The sequence below is a fragment of the Chroicocephalus ridibundus genome, chromosome Z (genome assembly GCF_963924245.1).
Source record: "Chroicocephalus ridibundus chromosome Z, bChrRid1.1, whole genome shotgun sequence".
NCBI lineage: Eukaryota > Metazoa > Chordata > Aves > Charadriiformes > Laridae > Chroicocephalus > Chroicocephalus ridibundus.
The window spans coordinates 43,139,136-43,158,087 of NC_086316.1; the positions used below are offsets into that span (position 1 = coordinate 43,139,136).

Here is an 18,952-nt window from a genome sequence, read left to right on the forward strand (position 1 = left end):
AGCAACAAACATGCTGATTTCAAAACCTGGGGCATCAAAAAAAGATTCTAAACACTGAAAAACAGAATATATCATTAAAGGTCATGCGCTTTTTACTGGAAAAAAACCCCAACCAACCAATTAGTCCTCCTTTTCAAGCAATAGTTATGAGATTCAGAGAGTATATATTGTAACTGTATGATCTATAATGCAATTAATAGTTGGAAGATTCCTTTTATAGATACATCATCTTATTTTTCATGTAACTGTTCTTTATTTCCAAGAATATATTCAGTCATGCTAGTCCATTCTGTCTTTGCTCCTAAAACAGGACATCACTTTTTGCTGTTTTACAGGATGAAGCAAAATTCATGACATTTTTAGTCCCCACGTGGAAAGTTACAAATTTAAGCACCTAATGAGTACATAAATTTACATTGCTGTATTTCAAAGAAACAGAACATTTCTCATTTTTGTTTTCCTTAAAGACAAAAACTATATTCATTCAAATCCTGACTGATATTACTGTCTCTTATAGTGCTACTATTTTCAGTGAACTTACACAGAACAAGCTTTAAATACAAAGTGCATAGGCAACCAAAAACATGGGTAAGAGAGACAGCTGGTAGTTCTAATGATATAACTTTCCCATATTGCAAATAGCAAGCCTGAAAACCAGTATTAGAAAACTCTTCAGTTAAAGGTGAGTAATCTGAGGACAGATAACCAAATGACCCTGTGCCATAAGATTTGGCATGCCAACTGAAAATGCATAACAGATATTTGTTGGAGGTTTGGGATTTGTTCCTTTTCCTTTTTTTTTTTCCACTTGCTAGATGAAGTTCTTAACCACTATGAAAGTAGAGACACAGTAACGTTGCAGAAACAGCGACTCAAGAATAGCTGTAAAAAAGATAAAACTATGTTGGCCTTTCAAAGATTTGGGTGGGGAAGATTTCTCCCCAAGCAAGTGAGGAAAGCCAGAAGTCAGGTAAGTACACACATTTGCCTTAGGGATCTCCCAGAGATACGTCTGCCTCTTGGGGGCTGCAGGAATCCGCCCTTGTTGTCTCAAGAAACACTGAATGCGGTTTCCCACGCTGGCCAAAAGAGGCTGTGCCAGGGGAGGGAGAAGGTGGAGCTATGAGTGAGCAAGAGCAACTTGAGAGTGCCTGCAGCTAACTAGACTTCAGGTGATATCCACCGACCCTGTGAATGGATTAACTAGGTGCTGGCTGCAGTTGCCCTGTGTTGCAAGTAGCATTCAACACTCACCCAAAACTCTCCTGCCCATGGTAGGCACATGGAGCTGAAGGAGACCACCCGCGATCACTCGGGAGTAGAAAATTTGGCCTTCCAGGTAAGCGTGGCTTCCTTTGTTTTGTGGGGAAGAGGAAGGGCTTAAAACAATGAACAATGCTTACTTCAGTCCCTGAACAAAGAAAAAACAATTTCAGCTCTCTGCCCACAGATATTTTACAACACCCCACATGCTTTGCACTGATACCCTGCCAAAGTGCAATGCTCTTGTATAAAATCCCGGAGCACAATCGACACATTCAGGAGTAGACTCTGCTTATTGCCTTCATCTGCTGCCCGATATACTGGTATCTTTGAAAAGTCTGACTCGGTAACATTTCGTGGTCTGATGGGCCTCACAACTAGCTTATCCAGCATTTCCATCTGCTGTATCAGTTGTTGCTTTTTCCTGAGGGTAAGTAATTCACAATTCTGTTGAAGAGGAGGTCGTTATGATGCAGCAGACACATATCTTATCAAAGCAATGTATATTAATAATATGAGAAAAAAATAATTATGTAATCACAATGGGGTATATCTTCTTTCTTCCCTACATAAAATAAGTGCAATTGTCTTGTTCTGCTCCTAAGAGCATAGAAAGGAGGTAAGGAGCCAACCCAGAAGGTTCTGCATATTAGGTGCATAAGCTAATGCTAATAGCCATTTAAAAAAATGCAGATTTCAAAAGTGGAAGCATCAAAAAATCAGTTAACACGTTATTGTTTCTCAGTGCCCAGCATCCCTGCGCTTCCACAGGAATTAGAGCAGAGACAGAGAGAAATTTGTGAACCCACAGCCAGGCCGGTTTACTGTATGTGTTACTTTAGGTAGAACAGGGTGGGGAAAGACAGTGGCTCTAAAGAGTGCTGTGTTAGCAAAGTAGCCCTTTCTCTCCTCTGCAGCCTTTGATCCTGAGGCTGCCCCTGAGCTCAGCTAGCAGGAAGGGGTAGCACATAGTGGGTGTGAGTATCAGCTATTCAAATAACACAGAAAGGTCTTTGTAGGTGCTAAGCATGTGGAATATTACGTAACCCCAGTGACATCCAACCACTCTGTATATTTATTCATTGGGCTGTAGAGACAGACAAGAAATAGATTGATTTGATAATCTGCCAGTCCGGGAATATTTGTGGAAGGTAAGGCTGTTAGGGTCAAGTCCCTGCTCCAGTCAATAGTTAATAATTCATGCTAAGTGGGACAGCTTCAAGAGGAGAGTTAGAGATAACTCTCTTAAAACATGATAGCCTAGTGGTAAGAGCCCTCTCTTGGGTAATCAGAGCGCCCACAACGCATCTGTGCATCAGAGCAGATAGACAAGCAGTTTGAACTTGGGTCTCCCTTGGTTCAAGTGAAGGAGACAAGAGAGGGCTTCATCCTGTATGTGTTTTCGCGCAAAACGTCTATGTAAGATAGTTCAGTCAACTTCCAAAGACTGTCCCCACAAAGCCATTGCTCACCTGGCAATGTGCAGGGAATGCAGGTGCTTCCTTTCCTGGCCACTGCAGAGGTTTGCAAGAGCCTGCAAATCCCCTCTGATTTAAATAATTCAAATGACAAATCACGGACACTGCCCAACAATGAAACTTGGGAACTGAGTCAGGTTTTCTGATTATTTTTTTTTCCTGGAACACCAGACAGTATTTACATTTACACATTTACATCTATCTCTGACTCAACATATAAGTCACTCCCTAGTTAAAATAAGACACAGAAGGAAACAGGTAAACTTCTGCATATAGAAAAGCAAATCACTTCACAGTAGAAGCCACTGAGAAGGAAATAATACCATAATTTTTTTTCCTGTTTTCTTCTATTTGAGCTTTTCTTGCACAAAGAGTGAATGCTTTTCTTCCTCTAGGATACAGTGCCTTCTAGTATTAAGCAATGAGTACCTTCCCTAAACCAGAAAACACAAAAGTGTTCTGGAAGGGGATAAATGTAAGCCTTTTTAAGTATCAGTGTGGGATTGCACTCCAAAGGTACCTTCAGATATACCTGAGCCATTTAATGATTAACCCACAAAGGGATACTAAAAATAAGACAGGGACAAAGTAATCCCAGGTTAGGTAGTTTGTTTTATAAAGTAAATAAATTAAGAAAACAGCTCTCAACATAATATGACGCAGCTCAAGGCCAACAAGTGATGGATGAAGGATCGTATCAGAGTTTTATTATGTCAAGAATGAGAGGCATTGTGCCTTCTGTTGTGGAAGAACTTTAACAGAATGAAGAGGTTGCAATATAGAGAAATCTGCCTTTTGACTAGTTGCACAAATGGTCAAAGGGGGATAACTATTTGAGCTTTTCTCAACTTCACATTGGCTATTGATATTTAAACACATACATGCTTCTGTAATAGAGTATGATTTTCACAGAGTCACAGAACCATAAAACTTTTTTCAACCATACTGTAGTAGAGCCTCAGAAATCAGTTAACCAATGTTAACTTTCAGAGAGGGCATGCATCCATGTAGCATAAAGTTCTATTAACACCATAATTACATTTTTAAAAAAAAAAAAGCAAAAAAAAAGCTTGATCCTGCAAAATATAATCTGCTTCTTTTGTACATTATGCAGATTCCACTTGAACTATTTACAGGCATAGCTTCCGAATCTGCAGGTCCTGCGTTATTGCCTTGTGATAACACCAGTACCTGGGAAACCCAGAAGGAACTTTTTTACCTCATTAACAGCTCAAAACAGTCATAAAAGCAAACAGACAACAAAACCCAAACGTACAGCTCCATGTATGGCTTTCTCTCTTTCTCTTTGATATTAGGGACATCTCAGTTACTAACCATACCAGCCATCTGGGTGTGTTACAAAGAGTAAGGTTCTTGTATTGATTTTAAGAAGATACAAGGGTTAAGAAGATACACAGCCAGTCAAGCACACTCGCAATGTATCCTTAATAAAACCCTGATGCAGTTGTTAAGACATGCTAAGCTTACCTGCTTTGGATGCTACCTTATAGCTAGAATCAACAGATTGCTGCACTGTTTATACTGAGACATTTAAGTTTTCAATATTTTTTCCTCTTAAATAAGCCATATAATTTAAGGAACCTAAATCAGTATCCTCATAGTTTCATCACTATTCAGAAGATTGTCCATGTTAAGTGTCTACGTGCCAATGTAATACATTCTGGATCTATATCTATGATAACGCCATACATAATGTATAGAAACGCTGCTGTGTCCCTTGCTTTCAATGTGGTTCTGTTACTTTCCCTCTGATGGCACCAGCTGGGGAATCGCTCCAGTTGTGCACAGAATTTCCTGCTCAGAAATGCTAACAGTAACTTCAAAACTGAGATTGGATTTACCTAGCTTGTGTTTAGCCCTCATTTAAGAGGCAAAGATGTTATCTAATCGGTTGTGATGATTCAGATCTCTGCTAACGATAACATTAAGCAACAAGTCACACTTACTCCTCAAGGAATGATAAGAGCTGGCTCAGAAAAAGGAATGGTAGGTGGGAGGAAAAACCTCCCTGACTTTTAAAAGTAACTCAGGCATAAACATAAAATAAATACAATGCAAAGGGAAGATAACAGCTAATAAATATTTATTGGTCACTGGCCTCCTATTGTCAGTTTTATGATGCACTAAGCAATCCATTCCTGTTTCTGTAGCAGAGCACACCGTCCTCTTAAGAAGCTGATTTGAGGAAGAATCCCCCTTAAATTCTGTCTTTTACTCATGCTACATAAGGACATCAGTAATGCCATTACATATGCAGCTTTTGTACTCCATTTCATTCAAACAAGTTTATAACATACCCTAAAAATGCCTTTTACTTCTGTGTTTATTGCCATTTTCCATGGCTTCCTAGATACTCTTGTCTGGTTGGTTAATTAAGACTATAGACATTATTAAGAATTTATACTTAATGGTATATACTATAAAAGTATAAAAGTATATACTATACTTTATACACTGTTGTAATTTCCCTTGGAAGTTATGAAGGTTCTGTACTGCATAACTCCACTGGCAGGAAATTATGCAGTCCTTTTCCACATTTTCAACACTTGTTTTTTCAAGACTTTCCAAAGCCATATTTGTTTTGAAGAATTGTAACTATGACATACTACTACGTCTCTTACAGGAAATACTGAAAGTTAGTCAGACCTTTAGGTCCTTTTCTTCTCAGGCTAAGTAAATATTCCTTAAGAAAACCAGTTTTAGGATTCTTGTCTTTGTCATCCCCATTGTGTTCCTGTTTGCCATCAATAGATGTTTTGAATGCCATAATTGCAGGGGTCATGTGCACCTTGCTATCTTCTCAGGAATGTGCAGATCTTTTTTCCAGTTTTGGCTTTTCTGGATTTTGCTTTCTGCCTTTCATACATTTAACTTGCTCTGAGAGCAAACAAATTTCCTATTTCTTTTTTTATGGCCAGCTTGTGCCAGTCTATCATTTTAAGTTGTTTATCCTGCATTTTAGGATACTATCCAACTATCCGGCTCAAGACTGACAACTTAAGCTTTTAAAGAAAACCACTAATATACTCAGAGATGCGTGAGCCTAATGTATTTCAAAAGACCTCATGAAGATTTAGCCAGCTGAATTTAAATCTGGTGGTACATATTTCTTATCTGCTGTCTCTACAGCTCATTTACTGTTGTTTAACACATTGGTAATGAATATTTATCCCTCCTGCCCTGTAGACTGAATTTTATTATTTGGCAGGAATTTATGAATACTAGAATTATTGACCAAAAAATTTCTTCCTCAATATTTAAAATGCATTTAAACTCCTTCAAAATCATGATACTGTGGCCAGCAAAAGGTAGTACATGGGAAAAAACCTAGATGAATACTCTTCAATTACACTGAATATTAAAGGAATAGCAGAGTTTTGAACTGTAAGTTAGTTGGCTTCATTTCAGGTGACTGAATGCAATCTGAAATCCAAAGAAATCCAGCATGATAACTTAAAACATTCGCTTTTGAAGCATCCATTTTCCACAGAGTTCCTTGAGTACCCTGATTCTAATCTCCAAAGCAAATGTAATGATCCACCCTTAAACCATAAACAGTTTAAGCAGCTGCCTGGATGCTCTGACAGCCAATCTGTTTTCATCACTAACCAGCAGGGATGGAAAACCGTCTGCTGTAGAGTGTGTGCTGCCGATATAAATTATGCACCCTTTGCAAAACCTGTGTTCTCTCGAAAGGCAGGGAGGAGACAGGAGGGAAAGTCAAAGAATGTAGTTACACAAAAAGACTTGGTGAATTAACTGCTCATCTAGAGGGAACTAAACAGACATTATAAGATCGTGTCACTTACAAGTACAAGATAGCTCCATACCCTTGCCCTTTAATCAAATATTTTACAAGCAGGAAATTCCAATCAGTAAAAGTACAGCAGAGTGTGAAAGCAGAAGCGCAATTGCCTAACACTTTTCATATTGTCAACATTTGAAGTAGATGGATCAACTCTGTAATCCTTCGGGTGTGGTGTAAAGGCAAGAGTATTTTCCTATCCAAGCTTCTCTAATTTGCTTTTGACTTCCTGCTTCGTTATGTCACTCTGTTGTCCCCAAATGAGAGTGTTTCACCTGGTGTGCGAGAGCAAATCAACACACTGATTCAAGGTATTTGTTTCATTTCAACTCTGCAGAATCAGGTGCCAGGCAATGAACAACAGCCAGTGCACCACATGTTTCCCACCACCCAATATTTATCACAATAAAATACAGTTTAATAGCAATTCATTCACCACTCCTAATTATACATGTGCATCTAAGCTCACATTTAAAACATTTGGGGAGCTTACCTGATTTGCATGCTCATTATTCACACAGGGGTGTGTATGTTAGCATTATAATTACCGAAGGGATACACTCTTGGCTAATCCTTGGTCCAGAAGTTAAATTTTTTGCTATCTTATGTCTAAATCAACAACTGCAAAAGAACGCATAAGACACATTGTTTCTTTTCACATCCCATTCAAGGCTAGGTACATTCCGTCATGTCTCAACCACGTCCCAACACAAACTTCCTGATAAACTTTTAACTTTGTTCTTTCAACATGAACTACAGATTGAGCAGGTTCAGAAGTGGCTTAGCACATTGCTATACCTGGCCTGCGTTCACAGGAGGGCTGTGCTGGCTTAAACTGGCCGACTTGTCCCTAAGGCTCCAATCACCGTTTTTTGTTGCAATGTTTTGCTCTGTGGACGTTTCTAGGGAGGTGGAAAAGGATGCTGAGCAAATGAGGCAGAAGCTTTTCTGCATGCTTTTCTGCCTGTGCTGGGTGCTTAGGTTAGCAATCTGCAACAGCAGGTGACAAGCACGGACAGACTGACATTTTGGTGAGAAGTTCCTTCAGCAAACTCAGAAAGACTCTAAGCAAACAGGAAAATGAAATAGGCAGTTTTATTTATCACTTGAATATTGCTATTCTTAAATTAAAAATAATTATTTTTCTTCAAGGGGTAGGGTTAAATAACATGCATTTTCACCAAACAAAATTTAAAAAACAAATGTATAAAGGGGAAGATGAAGAGATTGTACTTGAAGAATCAGCTTTGAAATACACAAAAATTACTCAGCTTCATGGCACTCATTCAAAGACTGTTTTAGTCAATAGAAATAGTCTCTTGCTGAAGTAAACTTGTTATCAATAGCAATTAACCAGTTTCGACTGAATTTGGAATATGCCAGAAATATGGTATGATCAGTTGAAAAGAGTGCTTTTTATGCTTGCAGAAAATAACACAAATCTATCATTCTGCAGTGTGGGCTATTTAGAGCTCCAGCAATCATGTGATGCTCTTACTAGTTTTCTGTTACATTACTCATACATTCATATATTTTAATTGCACTATAAATGAAACTCTTATGTAATTATTGCAGTTGAACAGTGGGTTGGACAAAGTGACTTCTAGAGGTTTCTTCCAACACAAATTATTCTGTATTTCAGAAGCTTGTAGACAGCAACTTGCATGCTTATTTTTTTTCACGTTAGCTGTCAAAATTCCTAAGAAATCTCTGCTTTTTCTTGTTCAGCAACAATCATAGAAATCTTTAAAGAGACTATCCCCGTGGTGTGTGTGTCAATTACAGCACTGGACCACTTCAACTTCACTATGCTGTCATGTATAGTATTTTAATATATTATCTCTCAATGCTACTGTTAACACTGCTTCTTGCAAAAATGCGGGGTTTTTGCACTATTTGGAATGTCCATTAGAGACTTCCATTGTCTACTGCAGGGCCAGCTATGGTAAACTCCTAAGACAGCATAGTTAGAAGGCAAATGAGTAACAGAGGTGCTTTTTTAAAAAGAAACATCTCCCTCTTAAGGGAATGCAAAGATACTCTTCACTTAGGAGGAGGGTAACTGGTGAATCGGCACCTGGTTTACCAGGGCCACAGCAGGTGAATCAACAGCCTCTTGCAACTCCTTCCTATTCCCCCGGACACACAAGGTTCCAGAAAGCCTTTTACTGAAATGCATTTTTTGTGAAGTTTAGAAGCAGGGTATCTTTAATGAGAAAATGTTGTTGAAAAGTGTTCTGGTTGCCTCTAAGGTTATGTTTCCACTAAAAGGCAAAATTTAATTTATGTCTAGTAGTACTGTTCATTCCTGCCTTTGTCATAATTTACTATGATTAAGCTTATTTTGTATTGTTCATTTGGAAATTATCATTTTCTTAGAAGGCTAAATGTAGGTACTAATTTACTGCTGTTATTACCGTGTAAAATATGAGGTACTTCATGCAGTAAAACACAGTGAAATGACCATACTGTAACTGCTGCCATGAGAAACCACTGAAATATAAGACATTTATATCATTTGCAGATATAAGATATCTGACAGTTTGGTTAAGCTGCTTTCTTATGAAACCAAAATAAGAACCAGCTTTTCAAGGATCATTAAAAAGAAATAATGTATGCTTCAAAATATTAAGAAACAAGAAAATTCAGCTTCAGAATAGAAAAAAATGATAATGTAGAAATAGTGGAGCCGGTTATGGCTGTCTTCAACTCTCAATACAGTCTGATAAAAGGTATACCATAGAGAATTAAGGTAGTAAAGCTAACTGCTTCCTTTAAAGATATTGAGTGTTTTATTCCAAGAGCAATTAAAGTATGTATTTTTAAAAAACATGCATTTACTGCGTATGCATTACTAGATGGAGTAAATGTACTAGCAATCCAGGGAAGGCTCAAATAGACCATTTTGCTGTTGGTAGGGAGAAGGGCTGCATCTTTGTAAACTTGAGGCAAGGGGCAGCACTGGGAGGACATGTGAGTTTGAATCAAGAAAACAGCAGATTCACATTAGTTGAGCACCATCTGTAACAGACAGCATTGTGTAATAATGCAGGGACTTGAACACCTGAGCTCTGTACACCGAGTTTCAGGCTCCCCTGTAGTAATAATGTAAAACATGGAAGCACAGGCATCAGAGTATAAATCAGTTCTTACTGCACAGAAGAAAGGCTTTCAGCTTTTGATTTGAACTGATAGAATTTCTGGTCTTGTCATGCCCTAGAACGACAACGAAGGTGTGGATGTTATAAACCCAAAAGGTCTCAGAGACAATTCAGAGAGAACCAAGAATTCACAAAATAAGAAAACTGTACATATTAATCAGGTATGTTTTTTCTTTTTTTTTTTTCTTTTGAATAACCTTATGTAAATTCATAAACCTCTAATTCAATGTCAGTAATTGTCTGTGATAATACATCCAAGACAGATATTTTAACAAAACCTGACCTGATTTAAAATTCATAAACTGACGGGAAAGCGAGTTCTGTTCTCAGAAATGCATTAAGGAGAAAAAGCACAGAAAATTGACAGGACATGTAGGATTCAGAAAAGTGTTTTCTAATGTCATAATGGCTTCATGCAAGGTACTAAAGAGGCATCAGAAATGGTGATCAGATGGAATACTGCGGATAAGAAGTTGATATGGAAGCATTTTCTCCTGAGAAGCTGGAAAAGATAATCTGGAAACACTGGGTTTAGTTACACAATATTTCCATCAGACAAGGCATATTATTAAACACCTGCTCATCCAAAACTGGGAAAATTTCAGACAAACACAAACTGGAGGAAACAGCTCTGATGTATGACTGACCAGAGAAAGAAGAGGAGAATACAGTACATATGACTTCATAATAAGCACATCAGTTTTGGCTTCTTTTGACTGTACATTTTTTTAAGCCCACATAGTGAGTAGCTCACTATGAAGACATGAGAGTAAGGTTAAAAACACCCCACAGATATTTACTAAGTGTCACATATTAATATTTTCATATCCACACTCCAGAAATAATCTGCTACTCTGAAAGTTCAATTAAAAGCTTTCAGTACTTTCCTGCATTGTAATCTTATCTACTTACCAAGTTTGGTAATGTTACTTGAGCAGCACATAAGAAACAGAGGTTTTCTGATGCTGTGAATGTTATTTTCTATCTTCCAATGGTTTTTGGATATGATCAGAGGCAGCAAAGGCGTGCTGCCAAAGAAATGCATCTGCCCTCAAAGTTGAAGTGACTCTAGATTTACAGTGATGAAAAGGATCACTCGGACTGTTCTGATATACACTCCTGGGAACCAGAATGGGATCTGAGATCCCAGGAGAAGAAGGTGTAGACAACACCTATCCCTTCCTATTCAAAAAAGCCATCAAAAAGGAAAATGTCAAAACAAAAAGGAGTTTCAGAACTGGTGGAAACTGTTTAAAAGTGGAGAAAAATAGTGGCAGTCCATGAAAGCTTGATTTTAATTAAAGAAATTAATTCTACACTGAAAAGGTTCAGCTGAAAACGTTCAGCCACTACTTTGCACAAGTGTAATAGAGATACATATACTGACACTGACACCTTCTCAGGCACACTGTAGAGGCAGAAGAGTTTATTTTGGGGCTCTGCAGAGTATGGAGTTTGCTGTGCCTCTGCTGGCAGCAGTCCATACGTTCCACATAGCCTTTGGGTTAGCCTCCGGGAGGGCCAACACTCACCAAGAGACAGATCTGATATCATGTCCAGCCATGAAAAAAAAGAAAAGATGTTTAGATCCATTCTCTCCTATCCTTGTGTATCTGCACAGTTAGACACAAAGTGATCTTTGAATTCTGATTTTCTTAACACTTTTTAATGTAGAATTAGGAAAGCATTTGTGACAATAAAATAGTGACATAATAATATTCTAAGCATATTTAAATACATTGTAGACAAAGTGAAAAGATGTGGACTGATGCTTTTTATGTTGCAACACTCAAAAGAAAAAGTAGGTTATATTCTCAAGACAAACAGTATCTTTCACAAATTCAAAGAGCCAGAGCCCAGGCTGTCAGTGATCCAGGGAAGCTCCTTGCCTGCGGAGGATGCTGTGGCATGGGGGAAAGCGATGAAGGAGCACTGGCCTGGAGAGCATATGAAGCAGGGGTGCTGGGGATGGTGGTGGGAATGGAGTCAGGAGGTGTGGGAAGTGAGCTTCAAGCCTTGACGAGGAGAAAGGACATGGTGCCCCAGGGAGCACAGCTGCTTCCAAATGTGGAAGCATAGCTCTATGACCCAGAAGGCTGGACTCTCCTGATTTATAGTGTAGGCTCAAAAATCTGCTAGAAGCACTGGCATGCAATATACCCCAAATTTAAGCCCAGGAATAAATGATATTTCAGTACTATCAGCACTCAGTGTCCATCAGGTGAGAAGCCCACCTCCTACAGCCACTGGGAAGAATGGTCATAGTTACTAAAAATAATAGCAACCTAGTAGGCAGCAGCATCTGCATTTTTCAGGTTTGCTTTATTTCACAGTCAAGACCAAAGAGAGAAAGAAATGGAGTTCAGCAAAAATGTGGCTATAAATTACAGTGCAGCTCCACAGAGCCACACAACTCCCACCACCATCACTCCCCTTCCAAAAACTACCACCAAGAGGACGGAGAGACTCCTGTCTGTGTCACACTGAGCTAAGGGAATGAATAGCGGCTTCCACATACGTATTCCTCCGCACCATTTTAATTTTGCCTTTGAGCTGGTTCAGGTCTCTCACTAGGAACTGATCGAGGGCTTTCCAGGACTTTCGGTGGCAGCTGCAGCAGGAAAGCCAGACTGAAGGCAGGGGCCAGGGTAAGGCCTATGGTGGGCCTTGCCTCACACAGCAGCTTGGGGGAAGCAGTTAGCACAGATAATAGCGATGCAAAAAGAAAACAAAAACTCACCTGCAGCCTGCCACCATTCCAAGTGTCTGGGCAGGGTGGGCTGGCTGCACTTGAGAGGGTAGGACACGACCACCATCTCAGGAAACCACTGTCTACCTTCACCGTGGTCCTGGACAGACACCTGAGGGCCACACCGCCCCACCATGGCGTAGAAGGAAGAGGCTCCAGCATGGCGCCTGGGCCTCCTGCGGTTATGCTGCTGACGTTGAACACAACAGCTGCCGGCAACTCCCGCCATGGGTCCCGCCATGATCATGGAGGTACATACCCCTGGGACAGGGGCTCCCCCGCTGCCCCTCCAGACAGGGCCGGGGTGGGCACAGCAGCCCTCCATGGGTGCAGTTCCAGGGGGCTGTGCTGCCACCAGCTGGCTCAAGGACGGTCCTTGAACATGGCAGGGGCCAGGTGGCAGTTGTTCCAAAAGCTTTAATGCCACTGCGTTTATGTGGAGTCAGGAAGCAAAAAGGTGCTTTCCTGATGAAAGTGTGCTGTCTGGCCAAATTTCAAGTTTCTGTGACAAAAGCTCTCTTTAGAGTATTGTTACCTGTTGCCTGTTCTGCAAGGAGAAAAGCAAGAAAAGCAGGGGGTCGTCAACAGGAGGTGCTGGGCAAGCTGGCTAATTAGCAGCTCTAGCTTTCCTACCTGCAGCTCTCACTTTTCGGTGTGTATGCAGCGGTGTGTATGCCTCTATGGGGCACTCTTCAATTCTAAGTAACACTGGTATTTCCCCCCCCACCCTTTATTTCCCCTTTCAAACTGATGTGAATGGCTTGGTAAAGTTCACAGCCACGGTCTAACCACAGGGTTTGCCTGATACGATCACAGCGTTGGTGGCAGACAGGAGAGCTGGAGCCACGTGCTCAGTGCAGGTGGGAAAGTCTTGAGACTGCTTCAGCCATCTGCCAGCGGGGATCTGTTTTTTCACACCTTTCTTAACAAGCATGCACCCCTCTCACAGCCTCGGCACCCGATCTGTTTTCCAGGAGGATGAATACATCAATATTGAGAGTGAAAACAAATGTGACTCAGTAGATGATGAGCAACCACGCTTGAAAGGGTAATGTCTTTTGGATGAGTAAGTTTTCCGTTCATTTCATCTTGGCTTAAGCAATAAGCTGCCAGTGTTTATGCTTCTGGAGTGACAGCTCTAAATTTCACTGGCACACCCCTATGCTACACAGACCCTAGTCTTGCCTGGCAAATTGTGTAATACAGAAACACATTGTATTTAAAATTATTGTATCTGTCAACTGACATGTGTGATTGTGGAACTACCCTTCTAAAGCCTTGCTTTAGAAGCAGTATTTTTTCTTTTTGTACATTAACTACTTTTTCAATATTTCCATAAGAATCATTTTTAAAGAGAGGTCTTAAGCAATGATCTCTTGTAGGAAGTTAAAGGTTCACTATTGTCCTTCAGTTTGCATAGCTATTTACCCCAGTGCAAAATAAGAACAGAATAGCTGTAAAAAAAGCCATTTTGATGGGGCAGAATTTTTACACTTTGTTAGCACTGGTGGCATGTGACCACACAGTGAAAACACACATCTACATTTTACTTGAGGATTAGGGGGTTTTTGGCAAAAACTATAAACCCTGTATAAGACATTTAAAAAATTAACATACAATACCTAAAATTATATTTTAATGTCTTAATAGTTCTCTTTTCTATTGAGTCTTCATATAAACCTTCCCAGAAATCATACTGTATTTTTTCCCTGATTTCTATGACTTCATTCTGTTATACAGCACAACATTTCAGCTTTGAACCTGTCTTTCTATCACTCGATTCTAGCAACTCGCCTACTGGTTATCTCAAATAGGAGTTTGTCTCACCCAAATTTGAATACTTGGAAAGATCTCATTCCTGTACAACTGATACTCTTATATACAGTAGTAGTTGTGAAGATTTTAATTACGCTTTCAACTTATACATACAGAAATTAAAGACTTGTTAATATGATCAGTTTTATTGATGACATCATATTAAAATATTGCTTCAAAAATCTAGCAAAACTACTTAGAAGTCACTTAAATAGTTTCTCATTTCTCCTCTCTGTTCTTTGGAGATTTGTCATTCCTTTAGCAGTGCATAACATGAAACACATTCTTGTTTAAAACACTTAGGGTATTGTCTAGCAAAAACAAAAGCTGAGATTTGATAGGTATCCAGCTTTACCCAGAAGTAAGCTAATCAATTGCACAGGCAACTGTTGGCACCCAAATGGCTGCACAAGGTTAGCAGAGTCTCTCCCTCTCAAACCTGGGCCCACAGGAGTCACTGGACAAGAGGCATCTCTCCACAGAGATGGGTTGAATTGCGGCAGAGATGAGGCCCGTATGTCTCTTATTCTTATTTATTTGTACTCCCATGGAGAGCTGAGGGATAAGTAAGATTTAAGTCACAGGGCTTTCTGTTCCCAGGGTCCGCTTATTCTTCCATCAGCAGTAGACACTGTTGCCTCGGGCAGTGAAAGCTCATTGTAGGCTGGAAGCTGAAGAGCACTTAGCTCTGTTCTGATTATATTCAGGCTATGGCTTGTTCTGTGTTCTCCAGTTTTGCACTTGGTTTTGTACTTTGTCTAGATTTTATGTTGAACATCTGACAAGGGCAATGGTATCTATACCAAGTTATTTTTTTGTAAATTAGCTCCTAAAAGCAGGCACTGATGTGATCTAATGTCTTCCTTGTATCTGCTCAAAATGGGCATTCTCAAAGCATGTCTTAATTTTGAATGCATCATCAATTTCTTTCAACACATAGTACTGAATAGCCTTGATCGGAGACACAACCCTTTCGAAAGATCAGTCTGTCGATAACAAGAATTCACCATATGCAAGGTGTTAATATTCACTTATAGAGTACATGCAGACCAGAAAAAGGATTTCTGAGTTGCAAAATGCAAGCAAGAATAGTTTTGGCATATACAAATATTTTATATTAAAAGCTCTCCTTTAAGTGTGCTGAAGTGATACTTGCTTTTTCAACATCTTCGGTTAAGTAAAAGCCATTAGCAACATGCTGCACTTTAAGCCTATAGGGACAGCTTTTAGAAAATAATTTTTCCTTCGCAAATTAATCAGATTTTATAAGAAAGATGTTTTTTTCTGCCACCTTTTGGAACTGAGCTGCATATTGATAACATAAATGCCTAAACATTTAAGATACCCTGCTACCAAAGCGATAACCACCTAAATTAATAAATTAACAAAGGAGAGAGAGGTGTTAGAGCAAAGAATAGATTACAAGGAATTGTAATCTTAGAATAATGATTTTAAATCCCAAAGGGCACATAAGAAGCAATAACAGATAGTAGGTAATATTTTTTCCTTTTTTTTTGATTGATGGATAAACCGTAAATTTGATAAAGTCACTCCAGCTTATTCGTGCATCTGTCTCTCATTTTTCCTTTTCTTTCTTGTCGTGTTGTATCCAATCTCTCTGCTGAGGTTGGATAGATAACCTAATGTTCTAACAAGGAAACAAAGCCCAAGAGCTATGATTTGTGAGGCAACAGGAATTCCCAGAACTAAAATTGAAGTATCAAAAGCAATCAAGATTTCTCAGAGACCCTGTTACTCTTTGTACTAGTGAAGGAGCATGTTCCTGCTCTGCTGTTCTCAATGCTGGTATGAATTAAGTTAATATTCATTGTTTCCCTCCAATTTCTTTTACGTGAATTGATTATTATTTTTTTTTTAGTGCAGAAAAGAAGGGTATCCATACTGAATTTTGGCGTGCATCTGACTCCAGCTGCATCTAGTTTCCAAATGAGTAATTAGCATCTCTAAATATAACATTGCCTTTATAGACTGTAGGGTGTGAGGTACCACTTTAGAGAAACACAGCTTTTCTTGTGATTTCTTGTTCAGGTTGCACAATACAAGGATGTTTATTACCTACAGCTTTTGTAACTGAAATACATCCACATCACCAGCACACTTAACTTCGGAAATCTATGTTGATTTAACTCCTTTAACTGCTATTTCCCTACATTTCAGCCTCCCTCATAAAATCACTGTGTTACCCTTAATGAGGTGAGAAAAGAAATGAAATAAAGTATGTAATAATTGGAAGAATAGGTACTAGAACAGAACATTCAAATACAACAGATTGCTTTAGCTTCCATGAACTGATTAGTCTTAGATGAAAAATTAAGGTAATTAACAACCAAATTTTCAAATAATAGAATCATTTAGGTTGGAAAAGACCTTTAAGATCATCAAGTCCAGCCGTAAACTTAACACTGCCAAGTCCCACTAAGCGATGCCCCTAGAGTGCCACATCTACATGTCCTTTAAATACCTCCAGGGATGGTAACTCAACCACTTCTCTGGGCAGCCTGATCCAGTGCTTGACAATCCAATCTAAACCTCCCCTGGCGCAACTTGAGGCCCTTTCCTCTCGTCCTATCACTTGTTCCTTGGGAAAAGAGATCAACACCCACCTCATTACAACCTCCTTTCAGGAGTTTATCCAGAATATCCAAAAACATCTATGCACAGTGTAATAAGGTTTTAGATGAATGTTGGTTATTTTTCAAACACAAATGCAATCTTAGCCCTTCATGACTACAGCAACACTACACCTCCACATAGCAATGCTGGGCTGCCTGTATTAAAAATCTGTGGGTCTGGTAATGGGCACTGAATCTTTAACTACCTACCCAGCTTGCACTAACCTTGTTAACAGATCCCCTCATGGAAGAGGTGTACTTCAGAGGCTAGCAGAACTGGCCTGCTAACTTCAGTCCGTTAGATGATTGGTGGATTGGCCCCTTAGATAGCCGCCGGATTTGCTTTTTTGCTCATCCAACACCAAACCAAAGAAGTTGCTCTGCCAAAGCTTTGCAGACATCAGCATGATTTTCTTTGGCACTTTGGGATCCTAATTTGACCCTTACCAAGTGCAGCATACTCCAGTGGAGAAATTTTGATCAATTTAACCTGATCTTCCTATGCAAATTGCTCTTCTTTTTTATCTACAGCTGAAGTTTCTGTTCTGTTTGGTTTTTCGCATTTTCCTAGGCATTTAGAAAGGAAATATGATAAAGTCTGTGGCTTTTGCAAGAAACATAAGACCAGAATTCGCTATGTGATCTATGGAATTTTAATAACAGGTACAGTATCTTGCAGCCAGCGTTGCTGAAGCATTATTTATTTACCTATATGAGATTACAGACTGTCCCTGTCTTCTATCTAACAGAATAACTCTTGACTGTCTTAAAGAATGCATTTGAAATGAGGTAAAACTGAATTTAGTCCCAGAGAAAGCTCCAGATCACAAAACTTCCGCTTGTTCCCAGATGTAACAAAAGTACAGATATTGCTACATTGCTCCTCCAGCATGTTTCAACTCTGACTAGCAATTACAGTTGGATAAATGTAGTAGTTCAGTCTTTGTGTTTACTCTATTATCTACCCCATCCAAGAGGCCTATTAAATTACAGTTTTAGGAACTTGCCCAAAACCACAAAATCACATAAAGAGTCAGGCTCCGACTTGGACCGAAATGGAAGTTTTCTGTTCTGACCCATATCACTCAATATTCACAGCAAACGTTTGCTAGAGGTTTAATTGTTTGCTAGAGATTTGCTGTGGTTTGTGTCAGCATGCACTGCAAAGTCATTCAGATATTCTTCTTTGTCCCTTTGCTAATTATCCAGTAGGTTGGTTTGCCTCTGTCCACTTCATCAAGTTTCTTTTTGAGATCCTCCTACCTGAACACCGAGAACATCTAGACCTAAAATATGTCTGTGTGATAGGCATCAGCATACCATAAAGTGGTTATAAAAGGGCCTCTTGCATGATGAATATCCTGCCCTCCTATCATCATCTTGTCTTGTTTTGTCATAGAACAGACATATCCTGGCTCAAGAAAGCAAGCGAGTTCTAAGGATATGTCAGGATCTCATATGTTAATTCCATAAAAAACAACTTGCTTTACACAAAACAGTAATTCTTCTTCCTTATTTGCCATAGGCAGAATCAGATTATTATTTTGAAGAACTGAATGTTTCATTGTCCAGAGCGTATTAGCAATGAACCTGCCAAATGTCAAATCATGTCACAGCTACTTTACAAAGTAAGCTACTTTTAAGCTTCCCAATTACTTGAGAGGGCCATCAAATCAGGCAATTGACAAATGTTTCTGTTTCTTCTAGTTTTATTGGATAAACTCATCCTCCTGTGAAGGAAGGAACCAGGCCCATGGTTCTTAATTCACAGTTTTTACACAGGAAAAAGCAGTTCTGTAGATGGGTTTAATTTTCTCAAGTGATTAACATGTTTGATATGAACTTGGCTTGGCCAAAGTATATAACCTGCTTTGACAGGATGAAAGCAATGTATCATATCAGTAAGCTTATCAAAAGTAACAACACTGTGAAAGTAAAATTTTTCAGTATTTAGGCCAAGTTGGAAAAGCACTTAAAAGATAAACATAGTCCTGACTTTAACCACATCCTTCAAATTTAAGATTTGA

General features: G+C 39.2%; 1 protein-coding gene across 1 annotated transcript in view; it reads left to right on the plus strand.

The window, feature by feature from the left end:
* The first annotated feature begins 1,210 nt into the window (after positions 1-1,210).
* Positions 1,211-18,952, plus strand: part of SLC28A3 (solute carrier family 28 member 3) — a 45,536-nt gene continuing 27,794 nt past the window's right edge. Inside the window, exons 1-4 of the mRNA XM_063321528.1 lie at positions 1,211-1,339; positions 9,788-9,889; positions 13,452-13,525; positions 17,497-17,588. Coding sequence (XP_063177598.1) covers positions 1,283-1,339; positions 9,788-9,889; positions 13,452-13,525; positions 17,497-17,588 — 325 coding nt within the window. The 5' untranslated portion in view covers positions 1,211-1,282. The remainder of the gene's footprint in view (positions 1,340-9,787; positions 9,890-13,451; positions 13,526-17,496; positions 17,589-18,952) is intronic.